The sequence below is a fragment of the Salmo salar genome, chromosome ssa07 (genome assembly GCF_905237065.1).
Source record: "Salmo salar chromosome ssa07, Ssal_v3.1, whole genome shotgun sequence".
In the NCBI taxonomy this organism is placed as follows: domain Eukaryota; kingdom Metazoa; phylum Chordata; class Actinopteri; order Salmoniformes; family Salmonidae; genus Salmo; species Salmo salar.
The window spans coordinates 54,696,389-54,719,379 of NC_059448.1; the positions used below are offsets into that span (position 1 = coordinate 54,696,389).

At 46.7% G+C, this 22,991-nt stretch overlaps 1 protein-coding gene across 3 annotated transcripts in view; it reads left to right on the forward strand.

The window, feature by feature from the left end:
* The window catches only part of LOC106609762 (plexin-A4), a 493,355-nt gene that overhangs the window by 329,688 nt on the left and 140,676 nt on the right, over window positions 1–22,991 (forward strand). For all 3 annotated transcript variants that reach the window (XM_045722278.1, XM_045722276.1, XM_045722277.1), the window contains exon 6: window positions 17,978–18,101. In XM_045722278.1, coding sequence (XP_045578234.1) covers window positions 17,978–18,101 — 124 coding nt within the window. The remainder of the gene's footprint in view (window positions 1–17,977; window positions 18,102–22,991) is intronic.

Genomic DNA, 22,991 nt, shown 5'->3' on the forward strand with positions numbered 1-22,991 from the left:
ACTGTCAGGTGTAATTTTTGGGGAGCGTTTACGGGAGCGGAATTACACTGTCAGTCTGTCCGTCATGTGTGACACGAAGACAGATTGGGAATCATATTTTGAGAAATGACATTGTCAAAGTGAATGCCTTGTCCTGGCATTGGACAGGTGAATGTGAGGCATTGTTTATGTTACTATTTGATAGCAAGTGTCAGTTTGGAATGGATTCAGCTAATTTTGTCACATCTTTATATTTGTATTGGCTGTACTCGAAAGTGAAATGTATCAATCTTTATCAATTCATACCCCATACTGTGTGTGCATATGCCTTTGTTTGTCTGTGTGTGCATGTGTGTTGGGAGACTAGAGCCTAATGTTAATAATCTGTTGTATGTTCAGAGACTAGGGCCTAATGTTAATAATCTGTTGTATGTTCAGAGACTAGGGCCTAATGTTAATAATCTGTTGTATGTTCAGAGACTAGGGCCTAATGTTAATAATCTGTTGTATGTTCAGAGACTAGGGCCTAATGTTAATAATCTGTTGTATGTTCAGAGACTAGGGCCTAATGTTAATAATCTGTTGTATGTTCAGAGACTAGGGCCTAATGTTAATAATCTGTTGTATGTTCAGAGATTAGGACCTAATGTTAATAATCTGTTGTATGTTCAGAGATTAGGGCCTAATGTTAATAATCTGTTGTATGTTCAGAGACTAGGGCCTAATGTTAATAATCTGTTGTATGTTCAGAGACTAGGGCCTAATGTTAATAATCTGTTGTGTGTTCAGAGACTAGGGCCTAATGTTAATAATCTGTTGTGTGTTCAGAGACTAGGGCCTAATGTTAATAATCTGTTGTATGTTCAGAGATTAGGACCTAATGTTAATAATCTGTTGTATGTTCAGAGATTAGGGCCTAATGTTAATAATCTGTTGTATGTTCAGAGACTAGGGCCTAATGTTAATAATCTGTTGTATGTTCAGAGACTAGGGCCTAATGTTAATAATCTGTTGTGTGTTCAGAGACTAGGGCCTAATGTTAATAATCTGTTGTGTGTTCAGAGACTAATCGCTCTTCTGGCATCCATAAACCCTGCTCTCCTCTTCTCTCTCCTCCCCCTCTTCTCCATCTTCCTCCACAAATACACTCAGACATCGATCCCTACATCTGGGAAGGGTGCTGGGGACACTAATAACAGCAGAGACTTGTCATATATAACAGTCTAGTGTCAGTGATAAAAACCTGTTGGCTGGGGAAAAGACACAGTACCTTCAGACAGTAGTCAGACCCCTTTACTTATTCAACATTTTGTTGTGTTACAGCCTCAATTCAATTTTTACACACAATACCCCATAATGACTTTTGTTTTTAGACATGTTTGCACATTTATTGAAAATAAAATACAGAAATATCTCATTTACATAAGTATTCACACGCCTGAAGAAATACATGTTAGAATCACCTTTGGCAGTGATTACAGCTGTGTCTTTTAAAGTCTTGCCATAAATTTTCCAGTTGATTTAAGTCAAAACTGTAACTAGGCCACTCAGGAACATGAAATCTATTTTTGGTAAGCAACTCTAGTCTATATTTGTCCTTGTGTTTTAGGTTATTGTTCTACAGACTGGACCAGGTTTTCCTCTGGGATTTTGCCTGTGCTTAGCCTTATTCCATTTCTTTGCATCCTAAAAAACTCCCTTGTCCTTGCCGATGACAAGCACACCCATAACATGATGCAGGCACTAACATGCTTGAAAATATAGAGTGGTACTTAGTGATTTGTTGTGTTAGATTTGACCTAAACATAACGCTTTGTATTCAGGACATTAATTATTTTCTGGCAGTTTAACTATAGTGCCTTGTTGCAAACAGGATGCATGTTTTGGAATATTTGTATTCTGTACAGGCTTCCTTCTTTTCACTCTGTCATTTAGGTTAGTATTGTGGAGTAACTACAATGTTGTTGATCCATCCTCAGTTTTCTCCTATCAAAGCCATTAAACTCTGTAACTGTTTTAAAGTCACCATTAGCCTCATGGTGAAATCCCTGAGCGGTTTCCTTCCTCTCCGGCGACTGAGTTAGGAAGGACGCCTGTATCTTTGTAGTGACTGTATCTTTGTAGTGACAAAGTGTAATTAATAACTTCACCATGCTCAAAGGGATATTCAATGTCTGCTTTTGTTATTTGTACCCATCTACCAATACACTAGGTGCCCTTTTTGCAAGGCATTGAGGAATTTTCTTTTTTATTTGTGCTTGAATCTGTGTTTGAAATTCACTGCTCGACCTGACAGATAATTGTGTGTGGGGTACAGAGATGAGGTAGTCATTTAAAAATCATGTTAAATGCTATTTTTGCACATAGAGTGAGTCCATGCAACTTTTTATGTGACTTGTGAAGCACTTGTTTTACTCCTGAACATATTTAGGCTTGTCATAACAAAGGGGTTGAATACTTATTGACATTTCAGTTTAAAAAAATAATAATTTGTAAAGGCTAAAGTTAATTGGCAGACTTAATTCTCTCTCTCTCTCTCTCTCTCTCTCTCATTAATTATACACCTCTGGTTACAGTTAGCTGTGCTCACAGTCATATGTTACCTTTGTCCTCTCATTCCGTGATGCTAATGTTAATTGAGCCGCCGTGTTACCTCCGATTAGCATGCATCCTCATTGTGTTTGGCTGCTGTGTCTGTTAGCCTCCCATTGGAGTTAGCAGAGCTCTTTGATGCGTATTGTTGGCCAGGAAAGGCATTGTTTACTCTGTCAGAAAGCTCTTCCCCCTGCAGAGAGAGAGACATAACACTGTGCTCCAACGCCAACAATCAATGTTTTTAAGTCTGCTTTCCCATGTGGTGATACTCTCTATGCTGAGCTAATGATGAATGACCTCAGAGGCTGTCACAGAGTTCAAAGGGAACTCAGGGACATTGCTGGGACATGCTGTTCCACTGATTGTACATATAGTGTAAGGGTACTTCCATGCCCCTGTTAGATAGATATAGATGTGTAGTGAAAATCCATCTTGTGGGAGCAATATTGGAAGAGACCTAACTTGACTTAAATAGTTTGTGACTGAGTCAACTGCCAAGTTGAACATTCCTGCCCGCGGAACTCTTTGCACCCAGGGCATGTGCAGTGGTGTCTGTACCCAGTGGAGAGTGGCTCTCCCCTGGGTGCGGGGGACTGGCTCTCCCCCCTCCTCCCTGTACCTCTGAGGGGCTCCTGGCTTCCAGGCTGAGGGAGGCTGAGGGAAGGGGCTGGCAAGTGACGGGGGCGTCAGGACGGAACGGGCCACTGCCTGCAGGTTGCCTCTGAACTGTCACCATGATGGGCACGATGTGCTTGGGAGGACTGGGGGACGGACCCCTGCCACATGGCTCCCACCATCCCTCACTGTCACACAGCACTGTCACCCCGACACACACACACGTGCACGCATACACACACAGCTATACACACACATGCACTCACACACACACACACACACACACACACACACACACACACACACACACACACACACACACACACACACACACACACACACACACACACACACACACACACACACACACACACACACACCTCAAACAGAGAGGTGGCCTGCCTCTGCCTGCCAGAGCGTGAACTAGACACAGGAAATGATACAGGGACTTGACACCATAGAACCTCTGCCTGCCACAGCGTGAACTAGACACAGGAAATCATACAGGGACTTGACACCATAGAACCTCTGCCTGCCACAGCGTGAACTAGACACAGGAAATCATACAGGGACTTGACACCATAGAACCTCTGCCTGCCACAGCGTGAACTAGACACAGGAAATCATACAGGGACTTGACACCATAGAACCTCTGCCTGCCACAGCGTGAACTAGACACAGGAAATCATACAGGGACTTGACACCATAGAACCTCTGCCTGCCACAGCGTGAACTAGACACAGGAAATGATACAGGGACTTGACACCATAGAACCTCTGCCTGCCACAGCGTGAACTAGACACAGGAAATCATACAGGGACTTGACACCATAGAACCTCTGCCTGCCACAGCGTGAACTAGACACAGGAAATCATACAGGGACTTGACACCATAGAACCTCTGCCTGCCACAGCGTGAACTAGACACAGGAAATCATACAGGGACTTGACACCATAGAACCTCTGCCTGCCACAGCGTGAACTAGACACAGGAAATCATACAGGGACTTGACACCATAGAAGGGAAGAGGGAGAAGAAGAGGAAAGAGAAGAGTGAGTGAGAGGGGAAAGAGAGAGAAGAAGGATGGATGGAAACAGAAATGAAGAGGGCCAGAAGAAGTGAGAGAATTATATTTTCAGAGTGGAGAGCAACTGAATGGAGAAAAGAGCTGGAGAGATATGGAGAGTGAGAGAGTGAGAGAGCGAGAGAGCGAAGGTTACATAAATTCACAGAGAAGGAGAATGAGAGATGGCCAGGTGGAGGACATACATTCTACTTCGTGAGGCACTCTGGCTAAGCTCAGAGCCGACACACACACACTCGCTTATACACACACACACACACACACACACACACACACACACACACACACACACACACACACACACACACACACACACACACACACACACACACACACACACACACACACACACACACACACACTTGCATTGAGTAATGAGGCCATAAGAGCAGTGTCAGGAAAAAGGTGCTTACTCAGGTGACAACAATACAACAGCTCAGCTTCCAACACAGTAGCTACACCAGGAAACGTTGTAACAACCATGTAACAACCATATAACGTAATTCGCCGGTAACAAGCATGTAATCTCTGTCGACGTTCTGACAGTAATCTTCAGGACTCGAGTTGTCGTTCAGATTTCTTTACAAGGCATAAGCCTCTTGTCTAATCAGCAGTTACGTGCATTGTTACACAGTGTGAGGGACGAAAAACGGAATTCATTCAAAAGTCAACAATTCATTGCTTTGATTGGGATCAGACAGCGACACAAAATGCGTGAAATTTAGGAAACATACAGTATTAGGTAAATCAAATGGAGGGGAGTAATGTAGGAAACATACAGTATTAGGTAAATCAAATGGAGGGGAGTAATGTAGGAAACATACAGTATTAGGTAAATCAAATGGGGGGGAGTAATGTAGGAAACATACAGTATTAGGTAAATCAAATGGAGGGGAGTAATGTAGGAAACATACAGTATTAGGTAAATCAAATGGGGGGGAGTAATGTAGGAAACATACAGTATTAGGTAAATCAAATGGGGGGGAGTAATGTAGGAAACATACAGTATTAGGTAAATTAAATGGAGGGGAGTAATGTAGGAAACATACAGTATTAGGTAAATCAAATGGAGGGGAGTAATGTAGGAAACATACAGTATTAGGTAAATCAAATGGAGGGGAGTAATGTAGGAAACATACAGTAGTAGGTAAATCAAATGGAGGGGATGCTATTATGTTTGCCATGCCTTGTGTAACCTCCCTGTGAATAGCTTAGAAACATGGTATTAGCCAAAAACAGCATGAAAAATCCATAAACAGTGTGTTTTATGTATATCATGCAGACTGACTTATTCTCCACTGAGCTTCTCTCACTTAAAAATTATTTATAAAATCTTCCCTCTGTGTCCTTACAGTAAGAGGGTCATCTACTCCCTTCAGCTGTGGTATCATCTACTCCTTCAGCTGTGGTATCATCTACTTCTTCAGCTGTGGTATCATCTACTCGCTTCAGCTGTGGTAACATCTACCCCCTTCAGCTGTGGTAACATCTACTACCTTCAGCTGTGGTAACATCTACCCCCTTCAGCTGTGGTAACATCTACCCCCTTCAGCTGTGGTATCATCTACCCCCTTCAGCTGTGGTAACATCTACCCCCTTCAGCTGTGGTAACATCTACTCCCTTCAGCTGTGGTAACATCTACCCCCTTCAGCTGTGGTATCATCTACCCCCTTCAGCTGTGGTAACATATACTCCCTTCAGCTGTGGTATCATCTACTCCTTCAGCTGTGGTATCATCTACTCCTTCAGCTGTGGTATCATCTACCCCCTTCAGTTGTGGTATCATCTACTCCTTCAGCTGTGGTATCATCTACTCCTTCAGCTGTGGTAACATCTACTCCCTTCAGCTGTGGTAACATCTACTCCCTTCAGCTGTGGTAACATCTACTCCCTTCAGCTGTGGTATCATCTACCCCCTTCAGCTGTGGTATCATCTACTCCCTTCAGCTGTGGTAACATCTACTCCCTTCAGCTGTGGTATCATCTACTCCCTTCAGCTGTGGTATCATCTACTCCCTTCAGCTGTGGTATCATCTACCCCCTTCAGCTGTGGTATCATCTACTCCCTTCAGCTGTGGTAACATCTACTCCCTTCAGCTGTGGTATCATCTACTCCCTTCAGCTGTGGTAACATCTACTCCCTTCAGTTGCGGTATCATCTACCCCCTTCAGCTGTGGTATCATCTACTCCCTTCAGCTGTGGTAACATCTACTCCCTTCAGCTGTGGTAACATCTACTCCCTTCAGCTGTGGTAACATCTACCCCCTTCAGCTGTGGTATCATCTACTCCCTTCAGTTGCGGTATCATCTACACCCTTCAGCTGTGGTATCATCTACCCCCTTCTGCTGTGGTATCATCTACTCCCTTCAGCTGTGGTATCATCTACTCCCTTCAGCTGTGGTATCATCTACTCCGTTCAGCTGTGGTAACATCTACTCCCTTCAGCTGTGGTAACATCTACTCCCTTCAGCTGTGGTAACATCTACCCCCTTCAGCTGTGGTATCATCTACTCCCTTCAGTTGCGGTATCATCTACACCATAAAGCCATAAATATGTGTTGTTGATATTGACTTGTTAGGATCAATAATATCATGTATCACTGTTGGGGGCTATACACTGAACTTACTACGATGGACTCCCTGATAGAGCAAAGCATAGTTTGCCCTTGCCAATAGGAAGTCCATTCACCATCCTCTCCAGTGTCCTCTTGTAAAACCCTAAGGAGGTGGAGGCACCACAGACTTAACAAACACTTCCTTTTTGAGAAGTGATACATACTGTATGTAATGAGGATAGGCTTGTGTGTTCTTTTGAAGTAGGCCTTTTGATTGTTGGGTGTTTGATCGCCGGGGTTTTGTTGTCGCCGCGGTAACAGGATAGATGCGATGTTGATATCGGAGCCGCTTGGATTCATTCCTCCTTATCTTTGATGTTCATCTCTGCTTTGTCTCGTTACACTGACCCAGTCTACTGTGGAATTATTAGTGACAAAGGGTTGTTTTGGTACCTGTAGCCACTCTAGTCTAGCCTGGTTTCTGATCTGCTCGTGCTGTCCTGCCAACCCCTATGTGTGACAATTACTATAGGAGTTGGCAAGATGGCACAAACGGATGTGAAACCAGGCCAGCTGTTACCAGGGCACGCCAGGTCAGAGAAAATGACTGAATCTTCTCAGTCACTGTCGTCCCTCAAAAGTTGTAGCCAGATCTAGAGCGCGTCGCCCTGCTAGCTGATAAGAGTCAGCTAGGGCAGTGAAGCAGTGATGTGTTTAGCAGAGGTGTTCATCTAACCTCATATCTCAGAAAGGTTAGGCTTTATATCACTGAAGACTGGTGGGAGGAGCTATAGGCTCATTGTAACCCCTAGGTGAACCTTTCTCCTCTCCTCCCACAGAGGTACCTCTATTAACCCCTTCACCCCCAGACCAGGGGCCATACCCCCGCCCTTCCCCTGATCACCACACATCACCAACAGACAGGAAGAGCAGCAGGAAGATGGAATTAAAAGGGTAAAGGTGTTATACACTGTATGTTCTGATGACAGGGTCACACCGCAAGACAGATAAAACTGTTTAATAAACGCCGGGCCTGATGGGATCTAGCCGGGCCATGGTATGTCAGATAAAACGACTAACGCCGCACCGCCAGACAGACCCAGAAGGGGCCTCAGATGAAGGAACTTGTTGCCTGGGTTTTTGACAGTTGCTGAAATTGCTTTGCGATTCTGAAAGGAGATGGGCCGGCAGTGGGGAGAAGCAGCTGCAGTGTGTGTTTACCAGGGGCCAGATCGACGTGGATGGGAGATCGCTACCTCTCCAGCGTGTGTGTGTGTGTGTGTGTGTGTGTGTGTGTGTGTGTGTGTGTGTGTGTTTCGTGAGTGTGTGTGCATGTCTGCAGGTTGATGTAGCCACGTGTGTGTCTGTCTGGGGTGTAAATGGATGGTGGCTGCAGGGAGGCCGGTGGCTGGTCAGGCTGATGACACGCTGTCTAACATCACGCTGCTTTGACTCAGACGGTTCATCACCAGGAGTAGTTCACTGGGGCACATTTTATATATACACACACACACACACACACACACACACACACACACACACACACACACACACCCCTAATTTTCCACTTGGTGGGGCTGTAGGGGCACGCTGCGGGGATCTTGGCCCTGGGGCAGCAGCTCAGTCACAGGGATCTGCCTCTACACCGGGGGGTTATGGGGTCACAGCCACTGATTCAGGTAATGACCCCACCACCCTGGGACTGGGACTCCTGCTCTCTATCGGTCTTAATGATGGCAGAGGGGAAGGGGCTAGGGGGTTAGAGAGGCCCTAGTCAGGGGGATGGGGCTAGGGGGTTAGAGAGGCCCTAGTCAGGGGGATGGGGCTAGGGGTTAGAGGGGCCCCTAGTCAGGGGGATGGGGCTAGGGGGTTAGAGAGGCCCTAGTCAGGGGTAAGGGGCTAGGGGGTTAGAGGGGCCCTAGTCAGGGGAAGGGGCTAGGGGGTTAGAGAGGCCCTAGTCAGGGGTAAGGGGCTAGGGGGTTAGAGGGGCCCTAGTCAGGGGTAAGGGGCTAGGGGGTTAGAGAGGCCCTAGTCAGGGGGAAGGGGCTAGGGGTTAGAGAGGCCCTAGTCAGGGGGAAGGGGCTAGGGGGTTAGAGAGGCCCTAGTCAGGGGGAAGGGGCTAGGGGGTTAGAGAGGCCCTAGTCAGGGGGATGGGGCTAGGGGGTTAGAGAGGCCCTAGTCAGGGGTAAGGGGCTAGGGGGTTAGAGAGGCCCTAGTCAGGGGGAAGGAGCTAGGGGGTTAGAGAGGCCCTAGTCAGGGGGAAGGAGCTAGGGGGTTAGAGAGGCCCTAGTCAGGGGGATGGGGCTAGGGGGTTAGAGAGGCCCTAGTCAGGGGAAGGAGCTAGGGGGTTAGAGAGGCCCTAGTCAGGGGGAAGGGGCTAGGGGGTTAGAGAGGCCCTAGTCAGGGGGAAGGAGCTAGGGGTTAGAGAGGCCCTAGTCAGGGGGAAGGGGCTAGGGGGTTAGAGAGGCCCTAGTCAGGGGGGATGGGGCTAGGGGTTAGAGAGGCCCTAGTCAGGGGGAAGGGGCTAGGGGGTTAGAGAGGCCCTAGTCAGGGGTAAGGGGCTAGGGGTTAGAGAGGCCCTAGTCAGGGGGAAGGGGCTAGGGGGTTAGAGAGGCCCTAGTCAGGGGGGAGGGGCTAGGGGGTTAGAGAGGCCCTAGTCAGGGGAAGGGGCTAGGGGGTTAGAGAGGCCCTAGTCAGGGGGGATGGGGCTAGGGGGTTAGAGAGGCCCTAGTCAGGGGAAGGGGCTAGGGGGTTAGAGAGGCCCTAGTCAGGGGGGATGGGGCTAGGGGGTTAGAGAGGCCCTAGTCAGGGGGAAGGGGCTAGGGGGTTAGAGAGGCCCTAGTCAGGGGGAAGGGGCTAGGGGGTTAGAGAGGCCCTAGTCAGGGGGATGGGGCTAGGGGGTTAGAGAGGCCCTAGTCAGGGGGAAGGGGCTAGGGGGTTAGAGAGGCCCTAGTCAGGACGGAAGGGGCTAGGGGGTTAGAGAGGCCCTAGTCAGGGATGAAGAGTCTGGGTAGAAATGCCTCATTTGGGGAGTAGTAGTATTCTGCCTTGTGTAATGGCTCCTGGATTCACCTAGATGACGTTTCGGCGCAGTGCGATATGATATTATCCAATGCATTTTTATACCTTATATGTATGTACAGTGATTGCTTGGCTAATGTATGGGGTTCAGCCACTCAGAGACACATGCATAAGCATCAGGGAGGAATATGTAACGGTGCCCTGTTTTTCCCCACACTTTTGCATTAGGTATAATTTAGGTAGTTAACCCATCAGTATGTGGTGGTGAACAGTCAACAGTCAAATAGAAAGATGGAGGACTGTTCAACCTCTAACCTCCCTCAGATGTACAGTGCATATGGAAGTGTGTTTGTGACGTTGCTGATGGAGCACCGTGTCTTAGCCAGCCTCTGGGAAGTTAATAGGTTTCATTTCCCTCTCCACTTGACCTTTTCTGTTCCTCCCAGCATTAAATATGCATTAGACCTAAAGTCTCTCACCACAGCCTGCTACATCTGCACCTCACCCACCAACCCTCCTCACCCTCCTCACCTCACCCCCCAAACCTCCTCACCCTCCTCACCTCACCCCCAAACCTCCTCACCCTCCTCACTTCACCCCCCAAACCTCCTCACCCCACTCACCTCACCTCACCCACCAACCCTCCTCACCCTCCTCACCTCACCCCCCAAACCTCCTCCCCCTTCTCACCTCACCCCCAAACCTCCTCACCTCACCCCCAAACCTCCTCACCCTCCTCACCTCACCCCCCAACCCTCCTCACCCTCCTCACCTCACCCCCCAAACCTCCTCACCCTCCTCACCTCACCCCCCAAACCTCCTCACCTCACCCCACTCACCTCACCTTACCCCCCCAACCCTCCTCATCCCCCTCACCTCACCCCCCAAACCTCCTCACCTCACCCCACTCACCTCACCTTACCCCCAACCTTCCTCATCCCCCTCACCTCACCCCCCAAACCTCCTCACCCCACCTTACCCACCAACCCTCCTAACCTCACCCCAACCCTCCTCACATCACAACCTGTCTCACCCCTCACCTCACCCCCAACCCCCAACCCTCACCCCCCTCACCCCCTCACCTCACCTAACCTTCAACCCTCCTCACCCCCTCACCTCACCCCCCAACCCTAGAGTAGAGTACTGTATAGTACTGTAGAGTAGAGTACTGTAGAGTACTGTAGAGTAGAGTACTGTAGAGTACTGTAGAGTAGAGTACTGTAGAGTACAGTACTGTAGAGTACTGAAGAGTAGAATACTGTAGAGTAGAGTACTGTAGAACACTGTAGATTAGAGTACTGTAGAGTACTGTACAGTACTGTATTTTTGAGTACTACAGGGTAGAGAATCATACTACATTGTGATTGACTTTCTGTCATGAATAGTAGGCTAGCATTAAAGCTAGATTTGTCTGTGTGTTTACTAGGGACATGAAAGGGTCATAATCTTGTTGGAAAGGCTGGCAAATCCTCCTCATTCTTCTAATTGAGTCACATTATCAAAGGCTTCAGGAAACAAGAGTGAAGATTAGTTCCATTCAGCCACCAATCTAATCCATTCATGGGGCTCTCTCTAAACGTGTCGCCACCTGCATTTAATAGCACTACTGTTTATTCAAGTTGAAATAGATGTTTAACTGTCTGAGGGAGGATATCCGTTTAGATTGATTCAGCTCTTTAGACGCTGCCAGACTACTAATAGATCTGGGAGTGGTCATGCGAGGTGAGCAAGCTGAGGACTCTCACAGCTTTCAGCCTGAACTGTTGTTTCACAAGACCCTATGATGACAATATATGTTAATTAAGCGATAAGGCCCGAGGGGGTGTGGTATATAGCCAATTTACCACGGCTAAGGGCTGTTCTTATGCCTGGATACAGCCCTTAGTCGTGGTATGTTGGCCATATACCACAAACCCCCAAGGTGCCTTATTGCTATTATAAACTGGTTACCAACGTAATTAGAGCAGTAATAAATGTTTTGTCATACCTGTGGTATACGGTCTGATATACCACAGCTGTCAGCCAATCAGCATTCAGGGCTCGAACCACCCAGTTTATAAAACCAAAAGTTCCACTGATGGTACAGTATACAGTCTACTACAATGTTAGAGTACAGACAGTGATGTTGTATAGTATCTTTATAGTATAGTTGACAACTTCTCATTTATATTCCCTAAAACAAAAGTGGTTTTACTGCTATTACTGACACAGTTGGTGTTTTTCAAGGATATATGGTTTGGTAAAAACAGATGTATCTACTGTAGCTTAGCTACGACAACACAGAGAGAAGTTATGGAGAGTCTAGGCCTGCAATCTGCCTCCCTCATACAGAGCATATTGGCGCTGTTATCTCCCACTAACCTCTGATTAGAGCTCTCCGCTAACCGCCGCTACCTCTCACTGGCTACGTCTGAACGGCTGCCAACGTGTGGGCAGTGGCGCAGAGAGAGAAAGATGCGAGAAAGAGGGGAAGGGTGTAGGGGGAGAGTGATGGAGGAGAGAGAGAGGGAGAGACTGAATTCAGAGATGAGCAAGTGACCGTCAATACAGAGTCACACAGACCATCATGGATAGCTGTACCCTAAAGTCAGAGAAATCAGTTTCCAGTCTCAGTATAGCGTCCCCCCCCCCATCAGATCAGATCTTTTGCAAATAAGAGGGCAACAGATCAGAAATGGGCTACCGGTGTAAACGCAGCCATAGAGTCAAAGCCAAGTTAAGCCAGATCTGAAGGGTAATCATTAGTAATCATGAGTTCTTTCATCTCACCCAGTTAGTTTAGCCTCTTATCACAGCTTTCATGACAAGTTTAAAAGCTAGTTAGAAGTGTAAAGCCTTACCCATGACACCATTATTCATAGACAGGCCTGATACCTTACCCCTATCCATCTGATACCTTACCCCTATCCATCTGATACCTTACCCCTATCCATCTGATACCTTACCCCTATCCATCTGATACCTTACCCCTATCCATCTGATACCTTACCCCTATCATCTGATACCTTACCCCTATCCATCTGATACCTTACCCCTATCCATCTGATACCTTACCCCTATCCATCTGATACCTTACCCCTATCCATCTGATACCTTACCCCTATCCATCTGATACCTTACCCCTATCCATCTGATACCTTACCCCTATCCATCTGATACCTTACCCCTATCCATCTGATACCTTACCCCTATCCATCTGATACCTTACCCCTATCCATCTGATACCTTACCCCTATCCATCTGATACCTTACCCCTATCCATCTGATACCTTACCCCTATCCATCTGATACCTTACCCCTATCCATCTGATACCTTACCCCTATCCATCTGATACCTTACCCCTATCCATCTGATACCTTACCCCTATCCATCTGATACCTTACCCCTATCCATCTGATACCTTACCCCTATCCATCTGATACCTTACCCCTATCCATCTGATACCTTACCCCTATCCATCTGATACCTTACCCCTATCCATCTGATACCTTACCCCTATCCATCTGATACCTTACCCCTATCCATCTGATACCTTACCCCTATCCATCTGATACCTTACCCCTATCCATCTGATACCTTACCCCTATCCATCTGATACCTTACCCCTATCCATCTGATACCTTACCCCTATCCATCTGATACCTTACCCCTATCCATCTGATACCTTACCCCTATCCATCTGATACCTTACCCCTATCCATCTGATACCTTACCCCTATCCATCTGATACCTTACCCCTATCCATCTGATACCTTACCCCTATCCATCTGATACCTTACCCCTATCCATCTGATACCTTACCCCTATCCATCTGATACCTTACCCCTATCCATCTGATACCTTACCCCTATCCATCTGATACCTTACCCCTATCCATCTGATACCTTACCCCTATCCATCTGATACCTTACCCCTATCCATCTGATACCTTACCCCTATCCATCTGATACCTTACCCCTATCCATCTGATACCTTACCCCTATCCATCTGATACCTTACCCCTATCCATCTGATACCTTACCCCTATCCATCTGATACCTTACCCCTATCCATCTGATACCTTACCCCTATCCATCTGATACCTTACCCCTATCCATCTGATACCTTACCCCTATCCATCTGATACCTTACCCCTATCCATCTGATACCTTACCCCTATCCATCTGATACCTTACCCCTATCCATCTGATACCTTACCCCTATCCATCTGATACCTTACCCCTATCCATCTGATACCTTACCCCTATCCATCTGATACCTTACCCCTATCCATCTGATACCTTACCCCTATCCATCTGATACCTTACCCCTATCCATCTGATACCTTACCCCTATCCATCTGATACCTTACCCCTATCCATCTGATACCTTACCCCTATCCATCTGATACCTTACCCCTATCCATCTGATACCTTACCCCTATCCATCTGATACCTTACCCCTATCCATCTGATACCTTACCCCTATCCATCTGATACCTTACCCCTATCCATCTGATACCTTACCCCTATCCATCTGATACCTTACCCCTATCCATCTGATACCTTACCCCTATCCATCTGATACCTTACCCCTATCCATCTGATACCTTACCCCTATCCATCTGATACCTTACCCCTATCCATCTGATACCTTACCCCTATCCATCTGATACCTTACCCCTATCCATCTGATACCTTACCCCTATCCATCTGATACCTTACCCCTATCCATCTCATACCTTACCCCTATCCATCTGATACCTTACCCCTATCCATCTGATACCTTACCCCTATCCATCTGATACCTTACCCCTATCCATCTGATACCTTACCCCTATCCATCTGATACCTTACCCCTATCCATCTGATACCTTACCCCTATCCATCTGATACCTTACCCCTATCCATCTGATACCTTACCCCTATCCATCTCATACCTTACCCCTATCCATCTCATACCTTACCCCTATCCATCTGATACCTTACCCCTATCCATCTGATACCTTACCCCTATCCATCTGATACCTTACCCCTATCCATCTGATACCTTACCCCTATCCATCTGATACCTTACCCCTATCCATCTGATACCTTACCCCTATCCATCTGATACCTTACCCCTATCCATCTGATACCTTACCCCTATCCAAGAAAGAAAGAAAGAAAGAAAGAAAGAAAGAAAGAAAGAAAGAAAGAAAGAAAGAAAGAAAGAAAGAAAGAGGGAAGGAAGGAAGGAAGGAAGGAAGGAAGGAAGGAAGGAAGGAAGGAAGGAAGGAAGGAAGGAAGGAAAAAAGAGAGAGGGAGGGAGGGGGAGGGAGGGAGAGAGGGAGGGAAAGAAAGAAAGAAAGAAAGAAAGGGAGAGAAAGAAAGAAGGAGGGAGGGAGGGAGGAGAGGGAGGGAGGGAGGGAGGGAGGGAGGGAGGGAGGGAGGGAGGGAGGGAAAGAAAGAAAGAAAGACAAGTTGCGTTAAACTAAAGAAAAAAGTTAATGTCCAATTATTATTGTTGTTGTTGTGGCAGATGTTTGTGTACATAACACATTTCATTTTATATTTATCAGATGCCTAATCATGTCCACATCTTGGTACAACACAAAAACAAACTTGCAGAAAGATACACACTCAACTATGCATGCTCAACACAAGTACTCAAAGAACATACAATAAACATCCTCAATTCTCTCTCTCTCTCTCTCTCTCTCTCTCTCTCTCTCTCTCTCTCTCTCTCTCTCTCTCTCTCTCTCTCTCTCTCTCTCTCTCTCTCTCTCTCATTGACAGATGTTTCCTGTTCTCAGGCAGAGTTATGAACATGTCATTGTGAAGACATCAAAGTAGTTCTCTACAGGCCCCGTCATTTACAGACGCCCCGCGAGTCCCACAGAGATGATGTCATAAAACGCCCTCAGGGCATTACGAGCGCCCTTGTTTATGACTCCTAAAAGCAGTGCCCTATTAAATTAAAGTGCACTATCCCACAAGTGTCAAAGGGATTCATGTCAGATTTCACAGACACATGCTACCCCATAGCTTTCAGACCCTAAAATGGCAACCCTGAGAACCCCCTCTATTGATTGTGATTGCACCGCTAGCCAAATTGCCCTCTGTGGTCGGACCGTACCATTACCAGGTGGTTTCAGGGGGAGATATCACATTATTCATTCAGGTTCCCTTTAATCACAAACTGAAGGAAAGAAGGAGAAGGAAAGAGAGAGGTTGTTAGAGTTGACACTTGTGATGTTTTAGAAAAGGCTTCTGGCAGGTGAGCTAACAGCATGAAATAGAGCTTTCTCTCCTGAAGAAGTTCTCTGAGCCACCAAGCAACAGGATTGGTTCACTTCCCCTACATCGCTCTGCATGGTACCCTTATTCACCTCTCTGTCTCACTCATCTTCTTCTCTCTGCATAATTTGGTGTAACTAACACACACGCACGCTCACGCATAGACACACATAGACACTGGTGGTGAGAACCAACCCGTAGCCAACACACCCACTCCAAACACATCAGCACTGAATCAAATACATTCAACACCCATGCAGGTACAAGCACTCAGGTGTGTGTGTGTGTGTAGGAGTGTATACCTGTATTCTCTCTGGGGTTTTGTGTACTGTGGGGTTTATTAAATCAGCAGTACAATGGGGAACAGGAGGCCTGATGGAGAACACAAAGGGAAGCTCTCTGGTTAAAGCCTTCTCAGACCTGCTTAGTGGAGGAGCTGAGAAAAAGACTATTGAAAAGCCTCTGAATGATTGTTGCCTTCCCTAAATCTCCTCTCTTCTGTTCTCTCTTCTCTCTCTCTTCTCTCTCTCTTCTTTCACTTCGAAGCAGATTACTTCTTCTTCCATTCTGTCTGCCGGCTTCTTTTCTCCACGCTAGGTCGCTTAAAACTTCACAATGCAGACACATCTCGTCCCCCCCCAATGAAAAGCTTCTACTGTGGAAGGTATTATTGTATCTCAGCCGTCACCCAGCCTCCCAGAAGTCCCTTCTATCATTCTCTCTGAGGACTTTGGCTCTCTGTGGGATTTGCTGTTAATTGCTTGAGAACTTTGTTTAAATCAACGAGGATTAAACAGAATAGGTTTTACGGGGATTTAATGGAGGAGGAGGTTAGGGTTTATAGTGGAGCGTCGCGCCGCAGAATGGTAGGTACAGTACAATGGTCTTTTGGTAGTTGATATAAAGTGTCATGAGAGTATATCCATACTTTCTTTACTTTCTACTTTACCCAGGTGTCTGTACTCTTTACCCAGGTGTCTGTACTCTTTACCCAGGTGTCTGTACTCTTTACCCAGGTGTCTGTACTCTTTACCCAGGTGTCTGTACTCTTTACCCAGGTGTCTGTACTCTTTACCCAGGTGTCTGTACTCTTTACCCAGGTGTCTTTACTCTTTACCCAGGTGTCAGTACTCTTTACCCAGGTGTCTGTACTCTTTACCCAGGTTTGCCAGTTTTCCCAGCCTCTCTGTGTGAATATCTGTGTCTCATGGGAGTTAGAGGCGTTCCCTATACCTGCTGCTGAAATAATACAGCCATTTAGATGTAGTAATGGTGTGGCTTTGGGAATGTAAACCAGTAGCAGCGGCCCACTGTCAACAGATACTACTGTGTGGAAACGTGAACTACAGAATTCTCCCAGGGACAAAAGCAGAGAGAAAGAGGGAGTTAGGTCTATTTACCAACTCACATAATACAATGGGAATGGATTAGACCACCTGGCCCTGGATTAAGAGGGGGGTAATCCATCCCTTGCTCCACATCCCCGCCCCCCCACCTGCACTTGGCACTGCCCATGAATGCCCCTCATTAAGATGGCCTCACAAAGACAGAGCCTGTCCCCCTTCTCCCAACAGAGCAGCTCCACTTCCACAAATAGAGGCGGCCATTGTTTTAGGGTTGTCCAGTCACAGTGAATGGCCAGTATCCGTGGATAAAGCTCTGGTAGAAATATGATGAATGTCTCCGTATTAATATCACCCCAGGTATTTTCACTTGTTTCACACAGGTAACTAACATTCTTCTGGTTTCCCAGGCGCTCAGCAGGTGGGACAAGCCATGTGAACGAGACTCCAATGGGGTTGACTGAAGGCTGCGACGGGTGTTACGGTGAATAATCTCCCCCCTCTGTTACTTTGTGTTCCCACAGGTGCACCAGGAAGGAGAAATGCGAGCGCTCGGCCGAGCCCCGGCGGTTCGCCTGGGACATCAAGCAGTGCGTCCGACTCAGCGTCCACCCCAGCAACATCTCAGTGTCCCAGTTCAGTGTCACGGTGAGTGGTGACCACTTCGCACGGTCAAAGTGTGGTCAAAACACTACTTCCTCCTGGGTCCTGTCCACTAGGCACGAAAACAGAAAACCTTTTGAGACGAAAAAATGTAATATTGGCATTCTTATTGGACATCTTCAGATAGCGCCTCCTCCGTTTTGAAATGTTTTCTCTCATTTCGTGCCCCACTGAACCTGACCAGTCTAAAATGAAAAAGAAGTGTCTGGCACAATGAGCGATATTATTGCATTTTAGTAGGCTTACAGTTACTATGGTGACCAGAAACCATATCAGTATACAATACACCATCATCTGGTATTGCATCCAATGACTGAATGAGCGGTCACATCAGAAAAATCTGATTAGGAAAAAAACAGGAGACGCCCAACCATTTTAGCGGTCCAATGAACCATGTCATAGTTGAAGGTATTGATGTTGTGCCTCACTAACACGGTTAAGCCTGGGGAATCATCTTTAGCCAATGGCCATAACGTAATTATCCCCTCATATGTCACAGGTCCTTACAGATCTGTCCATCAAGGCCAGGGTTTCCCTTAGCATTACCTCATGCCACCTAACCATCATCTAATCATCTGTATATTGCAGCTGTGTTCTGTCTCTGTCTATCTAGACAACACGTTATTATCGTTGGCTTCCAGGCTTCCACAGACTTCCGCGTAATGATCAGTGATGGGGGTTATATAGACGCTGTGTAGCTGCTGCTCTGGTATTGTTCATGGAATCACTGGGGGTGATGCTGTTTTGCTGGCACTAAAAACCTGGTCTCGTACTAACCATCCTGGTCTCGCTACACTGAAACAGAATGGAAGCTCGCGAGATCAGGATGGTTCGTACGAGGCTACTGAAAACCTCCCTGGCGGGAGATTTTCAATGACATCATAGTGAACATAACACTGGTTATAAAATAATCACATAATTTCACTCCGTTTTGCCCACTGGGTGGGTATTATTTAGATACAGCATACCCTACCAGCTGATCTGATATTGTGTATGGAATCAGCTGGGATTGTGTTGTGTTGCTGGCACTTAACACCTCTCCCTCCACACTAGAGGTGTCTACTGGTCAGTCTGCTGTCTTAACACCTCTCCCTCCACACTAGAGGTGTCTACTGGTCAGTCTGCTGTCTTAACACCTCTCCCTCCACACTAGAGGTGTCTACTGGTCAGTCTGCTGTCTTAACACCTCTCCCTCCACACTAGAGGTGTCTACTGGTCAGTCTGCTGTCTTAACACCTCTCCCTCCACACTAGAGGTGTCTACTGGTCAGTCTGCTGTCTTAACACCTCTCCCTCCACACTAGAGGTGTCTACTGGTCAGTCTGCTGTCTTAACACCTCTCCCTCCACACTAGAGGTGTCTACTGGTCAGTCTGCTGTCTTAACACCTCTCCCTCCACACTAGAGGTGTCTACTGGTCAGTCTGCTGTCTTAACACCTCTCCCTCCACACTAGAGGTGTCTACTGGTCAGTCTGCTGTCTTAACACCTCTCCCTCCACACTAGAGGTGTCTACTGGTCAGTCTGCTGTCTTAACACCTCTCCCTCCACACTAGAGGTGTCTACTGGTCAGTCTGCTGTCTTAACACCTCTCCCTCCACACTAGAGGTGTCTACTGGTCAGTCTGCTGTCTTAACACCTCTCCCTCCACACTAGAGGTGTCTACTGGTCAGTCTGCTGTCTTAACACCTCTCCCTCCACACTAGAGGTGTCTACTGGTCAGTCTGCTGTCTTAACACCTCTCCCTCCACACTAGAGGTGTCTACTGGTCAGTCTGCTGTCTTAACACCTCTCCCTCCACACTAGAGGTGTCTACTGGTCAGTCTGCTGTCTTAACACCTCTCCCTCCACACTAGAGGTGTCTACTGGTCAGTCTGCTGTCTTAACACCTCTCCCTCCACACTAGAGGTATCTACTGGTCAGTCTGCTGTCTTAACACCTCTCCCTCCACACTAGAGGTGTCTACTGGTCAGTCTGCTGTCTTAACACCTCTCCCTCCACACTAGAGGTGTCTACTGGTCAGTCTGCTGTCTTAACACCTCTCCCTCCACACTAGAGGTGTCTACTGGTCAGTCTGCTGTCTTAACACCTCTCCCTCCACACTAGAGGTGTCTACTGGTCAGTCTGCTGTCTTAACACCTCTCCCTCCACACTAGAGGTGTCTACTGGTCAGTCTGCTGTCTTAACACCTCTCCCTCCACACTAGAGGTGTCTACTGGTCAGTCTGCTGTCTTAACACCTCTCCCTCCACACTAGAGGTGTCTACTGGTCAGTCTGCTGTCTTAACACCTCTCCCTCCACACTAGAGGTGTCTACTGGTCAGTCTGCTGTCTTAACACCTCTCCCTCCACACTAGAGGTATCTACTGGTCAGTCTGCTGTCTTAACACCTCTCCCTCCACACTAGAGGTGTCTACTGGTCAGTCTGCTGTCTTAACACCTCTCCCTCCACACTAGAGGTGTCTACTGGTCAGTCTGCTGTCTTAACACCTCTCCCTCCACACTAGAGGTGTCTACTGGTCAGTCTGCTGTCTTAACACCTCTCCCTCCACACTAGAGGTGTCTACTGGTCAGTCTGCTGTCTTAACACCTCTCCCTACACACTAGAGGTGTCTACTGGTCAGTCTGCTGTCTTAACACCTCTGCTATCTTAGGTTGCTGTATGACTGTATGAGTCTTGCTGATCTGGGCAGCTCCTTTGAGGGACGCTGTGTGTGTGTGTGTGTGTGTGTGTGTGTGTGTGTGTGTGTGTGTGTGTGTGTGTGTGTGTGTGTGTGTGTGTGTGTGTGTGTGTGTGTGTGTGTGTGTGTGTGTGTGTGTGTGTGTGTGTGTGTGTGTGTGTGTGTGTGTGTGTGTGTGTGTGTGTGTGTGTGTGTTGTGTCGTGTGTCAGTAAACCCATCAAAGCAGGCCGTAGCCTCTCCCTCTTTCTTCCTGTGTAATCCCAGCACCACCCACCAGGCGCCAATCAGATTACTGAACACAAACACTCCCCAGGACACTAGCCAAACCCTCTCCGGATAGGGGTGACAGCAGAAAAATGTCCACCAGTTCTCTTTAGCTATGTTCATGCTTGGAACTAAATTCAATTTTTGTGTGCTTGGCTGGATATGTGTGTCCTGTAGGACTAGACTGTAGAACAGTACTCCAATAAATGCAGTATACTGCATCCACCTGTCCATCTATGACAGTGGTATTCAAACTTTTTCAGCTCTGACCCCATTTTATCCTCAGGAATTTCTGGGGACCCCATTATTTTCGTAATCATTTATCATGACCCCACCCCCAAAATAATACCACAACCTTAAATTAGATTTTTACACCAACAAGTAACCTTCAATTCATTACATTTTCATGTCTTATTATAATGAAAAACAACCAATAACTACATTCCCTCAATCAAGTTGAATTTTTCAAATGATCTTTCTCAATATTCTGTGCTGTTAATTTTAGACCCCCCACACCCCAAAGAATATATTTTATTTTTTATTTTGACAGCCCCACTGCAGTTCCCCCTCCAACTTTGAATACCAACAATCTACGGTGTCATTTCAATCCCATTTTATACGTAATGGGGATATGAGATTGCTTTTAATCTCTGCTGGCCAAGTATATAAACGTAAATCAGGAAGGGTAAGGTCATGTACAGATACTACTCTCAGGGTACTGTCTGAACATTCAGCTCCATGGGTGTAATAATAATTATAATAATCATATTCATGGAGAGCGAGAGTGTGTATACACACACACACACACACACACACACACACACACACACACACACACACACACACACACACACACACACACACACACACACACACTGCCTTGGAGTTTTGAGAGTGTTTAACCTTTCTCTATGCAACAGATCTCCCATCCAATTGATTGGTGAGACTGGGCGGGCAGGCAGGGCCAGTCCTTGACCTTTAACTTATTAAATATTTGTTTAAAAAGATAAGCTGGAGCCTTCTACAGAGGACTCTCAACACGTAGAGGGTTTTGGCTATTGAAACTAGAGTTTCTCTCATAAAAGCATTGATGTGTTTTTTTTCTTATTTGCCCATTAGCTTTTCCTCTTGCATTTGTATAAGAGTATCTCTGGGGCTGTTGTCTGTAGATATAACAGCCATCCTATAAAGACTTCCTAGAGCAGGTGCTAGTAAACTGACCAGATCGCTCCCTGTTGAGATAAAATACCATTCTAATAGCTTCACAGAGGAGGTCTGGACTCTACTGTTAGTGTTATTACAAGTATATTGCTGTAGGTCTGTATTCACATGCCTCCAGACAGAGAAGAGAAGATAATGACTTGTCACCAGTCTGCTTGTCTCTCACTACAGTGAGAATTAAAATATGCTCACAGCTTGTGACAATAGATGTATTCACACATTGTAATAGGATTCCAAAAGGCATTCGGAATCTCACACTCTGTTCTCAGTGGATGACAGTCATAAGATAACCGTGTGTTATTATAGTATAATGCATCGTATATTCAGCTGTCATAATCTGCCACAGTCATACAAATCAAGGAGGCATGTACAGTATGCATCTAAATGAACCACCCCCAGATCACCATCCTCCTCTTTGTGTCCCTATGGCAACCCAAGCCAATACGATCTATCGCATCATATCCTCCACGCGAGACGCATTGTATTAAGGAGAGACGCGAGAACCTATTTCTCTCCGTGTGTGTGTGTGATTCAATTGACACGGAACACAGCTTATTTTCCTACTCATGTTTAGGCCCGGGCGGCGCGGGTTAGGGCGCGGGTTAGGGCTCCAAATGTAATTGAAGAAAACTTGCGCCACATTGCTCCTTAAAAGGAAAAAGAAATGAAGTGGGAAGAGGGCTGTGTCTCCGACCCTGGCTGCGTGTGGCTC